The sequence below is a fragment of the Chaetura pelagica genome, unplaced genomic scaffold (assembly GCF_000747805.2).
Source record: "Chaetura pelagica isolate M959 unplaced genomic scaffold, ChaPel_1.0 scaffold260, whole genome shotgun sequence".
NCBI lineage: Eukaryota > Metazoa > Chordata > Aves > Apodiformes > Apodidae > Chaetura > Chaetura pelagica.
In genome coordinates this window covers 1,089,314-1,097,921 of record NW_009951940.1, presented here as the reverse complement: position 1 = coordinate 1,097,921, position 8,608 = coordinate 1,089,314, and the positions used below count along the sequence as shown (strand labels likewise).

The 8,608-nt window shown below is 43.0% G+C and overlaps 1 protein-coding gene across 2 annotated transcripts in view; it reads right to left on the bottom strand.

The window, feature by feature from the left end:
• Positions 1-5,851, bottom strand: part of AGO2 (argonaute RISC catalytic component 2) — a 36,421-nt gene extending 30,570 nt beyond the window's left edge. Inside the window, exons 1-2 of one of the 2 annotated variants that reach the window (XM_009996642.1) lie at positions 5,658-5,851; positions 1,697-1,817 (exon numbers count right to left, since the gene is read on the bottom strand). In XM_009996642.1, coding sequence (XP_009994944.1) covers positions 1,697-1,817; positions 5,658-5,734 — 198 coding nt within the window. In that variant the 5' untranslated portion in view covers positions 5,735-5,851. The remainder of the gene's footprint in view (positions 1-1,696; positions 1,818-5,657) is intronic. The other variant, XM_009996635.1, reaches the window with a different exon arrangement.
• Positions 5,852-8,608: the final 2,757 nt, after the last annotated feature.

Below are 8,608 nucleotides of genomic sequence, written 5' to 3'. Positions count from 1 at the left end.
CTGCTGACACACTGTCACTAGACCTCCCTTTTATCATGTATGATTTAGCATATGTGGGTTTTAATATCCAAAGCATCAAGAATCAAGTCCTATTTGGTCAGCAGGCATTCAGACACAGGAGGAACAGGACAGAGAGATCATCTCATCAAGCTCCCAATCAGAGTAGGGTTAAAGTGAGTCTCAAAGTCTCAACAGATCTGAGGATTAATTTGATCCCAGTTTGTTTATCCTCTGTAGATAAACCATTTATCATTTACTTTACTTATAAATGTAGAGCTTCATACTTCTCATAAAATACATCGTCAGTCATCCCTAACTTGGAAAGTACAGTTACAAGAGAACTCTGTTTGCATGCAGAGGACTTGCTTAAACCCCTAGGAGATACTCTTCAAATATCATTTGTAATCTTGCCTCTCAAATCTGTAGGAACTGGAATACTAAATGTGAAAGTGGAAAAGAAAACCAAACAACTTTAATACTTTTCAATTACTCTTTCACAGTCTTTCTAGGCACTAGCTTATCACTTAATGAAAAATAATGAAGACTGGAGTAGAGACTAACCTTTACTGCATGATATTTACTTACAATACATTTGGGAGAAATAAAAATGACACATACAAGATCAAGAGTTTGGTTGAGGTAGAACTGTATGTCAAGCACTGCACAGGCAGGATGAGACAGCAAGGACAGCATGACCTACTCAGGTTAGGGAGACCTAAGCTCCATTTCCAGTTTCATCATGTAAGCATGTTTTCCACATTTCCCTTTCCCTCTTACATTTTACTTTTCCCTCATTAGGTTTTCATTAAATTCTAAGAGATTGGACAGCCTTGCTCTCTAAGTGTGCAAGCCTCACCTTACACCCACAGCAGAAGGCTCTAATGGCCTCTGGGAATTGCCACAACATAAGTGAGCGATGAGAATGTATCCCTAGTGCCAATCATCTAAATAAAAAAGGCCACAGAAAATTCAATCTGATACTAGCCCACAGAGGCACAGGCTGAATTATTTGAATAGGGTCTGTGTGTTAGCACGTTCTAACAGTCCCTTCTGCTTCATCAGTGATCAACAGACAGATGCGGGTACTCTTTGCAGGTAAAACTGGAGTGTCCAAAAAGGTCACCACCCCACATGGAGAAATGACAATCAGAACATGCAAGTCCTCTCCAGCTGCCCCAGGGGTAAGCTAGCAGGTCTTAACCTGTGCAGTTTAAATTAATTTGGCTCCCTCATTGTAAATAATTAGGGAAGAGGTTCCACACCATAAACAGAGGGTGAAAGGGGGAGAAGGGGACAGTGAGAATCAGCTTACAGTGGGCTCTGATGAGATTAACCAGCTGACACAACAGCTTGCTGCTGCCCAGAGGTGTGCTTCTGCTCCCCCTCTTCCAAACTCAACTATGCTTTCACTTTCTCCCTAGTGCCAGTGTGCAACTTGTCCACTGCTTTGGGCAGCTGATCCAGCTCACCAAAGCAGAAGAGACCACACAAGTGGGAAGAAAGAGAGGAAGGAAAGAAGGGAAATGGAAAGAGGAGTGACCATTTTCATGGCAACAAGCTCACACTCCACTCTTGGTAAACCACACCCTAAGCAGAACAGCAACAGGAGATATCTACCCAGAAATATAAAGCCCGTTCCTATCTGCAAACATGACAAAAAAATCTCCAATCACAAGCTTTTCTATTTAAAACTTACTTTATCTCTCCCAATGGGAAGTGGCATAGCTGTATAAAGGTTTTTTCTTCCATCAAACACCGGTTTGCGATCCCCAAAAATCTGGGTTTTAAAGTGCTGAACCATATGCTCCACTATTTCTCTGAAAATACAAAGAGATTATGTTAATTCAACATTTTACTTTTGATGTTCAGTAGCAAATGAACACTAGTATTTATGAATATTGTTACGAATAGAGGCAGTAGGTAAATGAAAGGGTTGCCCACTATTGGGTATTAAAGGCAAGATTTGTTTAACTGATCTGAAGTAAACCAAACTTTTGACAGACTAAATTGTTTTCTTAAAGCAGCTTTTTAAACTTTTTCACATTGAAACTTCCCTTCCTCTTTTCTGTGATCTGCTGAGAGTGGTAAAGCGAAAGCTCATGCTCTCTGAAGCTTAAAACAAGAGATGCTTGGTATTCTCCTGGGGCTTCTGCTACCCTGCCCCTTCTGCAGAGGATCATAACCTAAAAGCTCAGCAGACTAAGAAGCTTTCAAAAAAATCCTCATCCAAGCTTACAGCCTTAGTGTAAAGATAACAGTTCTGATATGCACACTTTTTGCATCACTCTGAGTATGATTACTTTTAAATGTGATTTCTTCATTCAAGGAAAGACTAAAGACTGGTTTAATTGACAATTTATTTGTTTTGTGACAAGGCTTTCAGCCGTGGTGTGACCTTTGAAAAAAATCTGCCTGACCTCCTGAAAAGTAGGAATAAAACTTGACCCAGTAATTTCTGCTTCAGGTCTGCAATGTCTGACTGAACAAGTACATAATTTGGAGGGTGGGAGGAAGAAAGTATTTTTCAACCTTGTGTTAAAGACTGAGCAATGGAAAACCCATTCTCCTACTGAGCAAGTTCTTCTGACTGTGAACTGCTTTATATAGAAACGAACACTTCCGCTTAATTAAGGTTTTCAAGCTTCAAAGCACAATGGTGCTTCTCAGCTGTGACTGGAAACATCTTAATGAAAAGTAAGTTATTTTCTCCATGTGACATTAAAAGAAGACTTATTTACCAATTCACTAACTCCAGCCCTTTGGGACTACCATTCTACAGAAATCAACTTGCACACCAAGAACTCAGGGTCAGTGACAGCAAGCAGAGCTCACCTTGAACCTTGTACAAGTCGTGGTTGTCCTCATGGATTAACCTGAGGGCATCCAGGGTTCATAACCAAACTCCCATTGCTCACTCTTCCTATGATAGAATCATAGAATGTGTGGGGTTGGAAGGGACCTTTGGAGGTCACCCAGTCCAGCCCCCCCCCTGCAGTGCACATGGACCTTTTTAACTAGATCAGGTTGCTCAGAGCCTGGTCAAGCCTGACCTCGAATGTCTCCAGGGATGGGGCCTCCTCCACCTCCCTGGGCAACCTGTTCCAGTGCTTCACCACCCTCACAGTAAAGAACTTCTTCCTAATGTCTAATCTAAATCTCCCCTGCTCTAGGTTCAAGGCCATTGCCCTCATCCTATCACTAGAAGAAAGCCCTTGTAAACAGTCCCTCCCAGCTTTCCTGCAGGCCCCCTTCGTGTACTGGAAAGCTGCTATGAGGTCTCCCCAGAGGGGAAATTCTGGGATTTCTGTGGCACATGAAGAATTGTAGCCAGACTGTAATTAATTGGCACAGCAGCACGTTGTCATCTGTCTGTTTTCCAGTCCTGCTCCAGTTCACATCTCATCAGTGTGGAACCTGTCTGTACATGGAACACATCCCTGCAGTGGGTCGGCAGGGTCCCAGTCCAAGCCACAGGAAGACTCAGAATAAAACTGAAGAACAAAGCTGGGACAGATGAGGGAGTAGCCTGAATTAAATAATAATAAAATCTCCCTCTATCCTTTCTAGAGGCTACAATACATAAAGTAATGATAGAAACTATTTACTATGAATATGTATCTGAATTACGTAATCTAAATACTAGAAACTTGTAAGCCAGCTGAAAAAAACCTATCATTTAGAATTGGACAACATGTGCACCCTGCATAACTCTAGATACATACACACACACCCACACAGCAATGCAGGTATTTGCACACACGTGTACAGATACAGGGGCAGATGTAGGACTGAAAGGTCATGGTTCATAAAAGCCCAGGTGCAGGTGAGTGCATGTACATCTACAGGGGAATCTAAGCAGGAATAACCACTCAAAACGAAATAAAATAACTTCATTAAATTAATAAAATCTCTATTCTTCCCACACTGCACTAAGAGACATACACTAGCACTGTCAAACACATTTATGACATCCTTATTTACTGCAAAAGGCATTTAATCCATGTGGATTTTCACTTGCTCTTGTTACCACAACAGAGAGAGTGACTAATCTGACAAAACAGCAAGTCAGAAGCTGCCAGTGGACAAAGAACTGGCTACTGAATATAACCTGCCTTTTCAGTGAGAAAAAATAAATAAATAACCATGCTCTCTGCCATTGATGAACAAGCACCCACAGGCTGGGCTATAACAGGGGTGATCACAGCACCACAACACAGGTAAGAGCTGTGCAGCATCAGCTCCCAGAGGAGCTGCAGAGGCCCAGCGACCTGCACCAGTCAGCAACATGCCAGCTGTCATGGCTGGAGTTAGTGGCAAGGATACCAGTTAATGAAAACAAAGCTCCCACAGCTCTGGAAAAAGTGACTGATGACAATTCTTCTCAGCTCTGCAAGGCAGTACAAGGACTGCAGAGAAACCAGGAGGGTTGCCCTTGGGCAAGGATAGAGTTCAGCTTAATACACTGACATCAGTATTTGCTTTTAAAATTGAGTTCACTTCTTTATTAGAATTATAGAATGCCAGGTTGGATGGGACCTCAAGGATCATCTGGTCCAACCTTTCTAGGTAGGAACACAGTTTAGATGAGATGGCCCAGCATCTAGCTTAAAAATTACATTTCCAGTAGACCAGCACAAGAAAAAAAAACAACAGGACAACAAAGTGCAGTGATGTTGTTTTATGAAAATGTTATCATTACTGCCTTGTTAATCTAACAATGCATAATGCACTCTGCTTTATTAATGCATCTTTAAGAAAACTTTTGCTTTCAGGTGGCTTTTTTGACTCCATGCTTTGCTCATGACTGCACATTCCACCCATGGGACCGTTTTTAACAAGGAAAGGTTTTGCTCTTGAATATATAAACATGCCATTCCGAACCTCTACTGTCAAGATGTAGGTAGTTATAATGAAGACATTTGTGGTTTCTAGTTAGTGCCAGGTTTTGTTCTCAAGTTTCACTTCTGGCAACACTTCTCTCTTCCAAGTCAATGAGGTTGCCATGCTGTGACTAATAGGACACACATGCAAAATGCAAGACGTAATTGCTTGTTGCCTTGGCCAACTGATGCATGTTTTCACCTCGCTATCTGTTTCAGGAGCATATCTTTCCCTTATATAGAATCTACTGATGAAGGATAATTTCTTACCTAATTTAGTCCCTTCACAACCCTCTTGCAGCAGCATAAAACACTGGGTTTTGCCTCCCCTTCTCAGCAGGGGAAGGTGGGAAAACAAGTTGGTAACACCACCACCTGCTGATGGGACTTGTCAGCCAACTGCACTCCAATATTAATCAAGAAATACTAAGAATCATATTTATCAAGTTGGATTATACCAACCTAACTCTACTAGGGTTAATACAGTTTTTCCACAGTCACCAGTGCCTTTGATCAGCAGCATCTTAAGATGCTGACAAGTTCAATCAAAATAAGGGACGATTAGCACTGAAATTTTTGATTGGTACAGAAAGACTTGGATGGAGAAAAAAATAATGCCTGTTGATGGATATGCAAAGTTGGAAGCCACCAGTACAAACCATCCCTAGAAACAGACACATCCTCTGAGTCGTCACTGAAGACTGGCACATGGCTCCAAAATTTTCAAGGGAAAAGAGAAATGTAAATAAACTGAGGAAAAGCGAAGCAGAGCATTACCTGTTAACTCTTCTAGGGCATTTTTCTGGCTTTATATCCAATTCGTAATGGTAGATATCTATTTTAGGAATGTCCATTTCAAAGAAGTTGGCCTGCAGTTTGATTGTTCTCCCAGAAGTGCCAAAATCTGGTCGAGGAGGGGGTTTAAAGGCATATCCCTGTATTGGTGGTGGCAATGGTGGAGGAGGTGCAAGCACTGAAGAAAAGAGAAAGCACAAATTAGCTGTCTGCTAGATATGACTGACATTTAAACAAATTTACAGGCTGTTTGACCAATGAAGCACAACACATTTACACTGATAACTTTTTTAAAGCAATCCGGAATTTGAAAAAAACCCTACTACCACGAGTCCATGAATTCTGACTCTCTTTGTCCCATGCTTTTTCACCATTTGCTGTAGTTTCTTGCTCTGATAACTGAAGAAAATCTTAAAATCAGTTGCATTTTACTGTAATACAGGTCAGCTGGATAGGAATTTGAGAGGCCAAGCAGGCACTGAGGGAAAGTGAGAACCAGATCTTCATTGCAGGGAAGAACCTCAGTTTCAAAACAGATGCCAAAGCAAATCACTTGACCACACTTATTTGAGCAAACACCTATAAAATGAAGTTTCTACCACTTAAACCACCTTTGTGACCACATCTGGATGAGTTGCATGCATCTACAGCAAATACAATGCATGCATTTCAGCTATAGATATTGTTGCCCTAATGACCACACCACACAGCTTGCCAAAGAGTGGCTGGAACACAGCACAGGAGCCATCCTACACATTGCAGCTCTCTGGCAAACACTATGTAGGAGAACTAAACTATATCCCTCTGCTTCCTTGAAACACAAAAGAACTGAGTCTACTGCTGCTGCACTGCAATCGTAAGCTCAAACACCACAGGTCAGACAAGGTGAAGCAGAAGCACAATAGCTGCTTGTGGTTGTTTCAATCTAGGGAATTCCATTAAAAGTCCACAGAGGAATGGTAAGGTACCAACTTTGGTATTCAAGACTCCTGTAGCATCAGTACTCAGGTTTTCTGGGGTCTAGAGCAATAAGAACTTGCAACAGAATCTTCACATGTGAAATTACCCAGGTGACTTCTTGCCACTTACATAAGAATCCAGGTGTGGTTTCCCAGGATTATCAAATTCAGTCCTCTGCTAGCACCAGAAACACCACACATCCCTTCTGTAACAGATCAGTCACCACTTTCCCACTGTCACTTTCCCTGCTGGAAAGCTGTTCCAAGAATTGTGATGCTCTGATGGGCAACAAAGCTCATGAAGGGTTTGGAGAACATCTTACAAGGAGCAGCTGAGGAGCTGGGGGTGTTCAGCCTGGAGAAAAGGAGGCTCAGGGGAGACCTTCTTGCTCTCTACAACTACCTGAAAGGAGGTTGGGGGATTAAGGGTGGGGACAGAGGTGGGGATTGGGCTGCTCAATGAAGTTACAAGTGACAGGACAAGAGGCAATGGCCTCAAGTTGCACCAAGGAAGGTTTAGAATGGATGTTCGGAAGAATTTCTCCCCTGAAAGGGTTATAAGGCTTTGGAACAGGCTGCTCAGGGCAGTGGTGGAGTCACCATCCTTGGAGGGATTTAAGAGTTGTATGGATGTAGCACTCAGGAATATGGTTTAGTGAAGGAATTGTCAGCGTTTGGTTGATGGTTGGCCTCTGTGATCTTTAAGGTCTTTTGCAACCAAGGTGATTCTGTGCAGAAGCCTTAGTTTTATTTATTGTCAGGTCATACTCTGTGACCTTCAGATTAAGTAATCCTTACTGCAGTATTTTTAGATTTAAACAAAATGGTCTGAATTTAATTCTAGAAAGGCCACACTACTTCTACTGGCCCCTCCTCATCTCATCCCACCAGCCAATTTTCAAGCTAAAGCATTTTCAGCTCAACCTTTCCTGAATAAGTATTATTCTACACGAGGTCCCATCCGGGGGTGCAGCACAACCACACTAATGCGTTTGCCACTCAATTGGAAATGTCAGGTTAATGAAACCAAAACCACCACAACCCCAGCGCCCTCAGCCTGTCCTTGTAGGAGAGATGCTCCAGCCCTCTGATCATTTTCATGGCCCTTCTCTGGACTTGCTCCACGAGTTCCATGTCCTTCTTATGCTGGGGGCTCCGGAATTGGACACAGTACACCTACAGAACCTCTTATTTAAATTTTTTTCTGAAGGTGATTAACACACTCAGGTGGCCTCTGCAGCCACCAGATCCCCTTGCTTGCTGTGAAAAATTCAGAGAGTTTCTGTGTCACTAATTAGAAAGAACCCTACCTCGGGGTCCTGGTGGGAAAGAACACTCATCATGAGCCAAAAATGTGCCCTCGTGGCCAAGAAAACCAGTGCCATCCTGGGGTGCATTAAGAAGAATGGGGCCAGCAGGTCAAGGGACGTTCTCCTGCCCCTTCTACTCTGCCCTGGTGAGGCCTCACCTGGTGCACTGTGTGCAGCTCTGAGCTCCCCAGTTCAAGGACAAGGAGCTACTGGAGAGGGTACAGCACAAGGACACTGAGATGATGAAGGGACTGTAGCATTGTCCATAGGAGGAAAGGCTGAGAGAGCTGGGGCTGTTCAGGCTGGAGAAAAGGAGGCTGAAGGGGGCTCTCATCAATGCTTATAAATATCTACAGGGTGTGTCAGGAGGATGGGCCCAGACCCTTCTCAGTGACAGAGCAAGGGACAATGGTCACAAACTGGTTCACAGGAGGTTTAACCTAAACATAAGAAAATACTTCTTTACTCTGAGGGTAACAGAGCACTGAAAGAAGCCACCTAGGGAGGATGTGGAGTCGCCATCCCTGGAGACATTCAAAACCCTCCTGGACATGTTCCTGTGTGATCAACTCTGGCAGGGGGTCAGAACTAGATGATCTCCAAAGGTCCCTTCCCATCCTGAACATTCTATGATTCTGTGATTCTAGATATGACAATTAGCAAA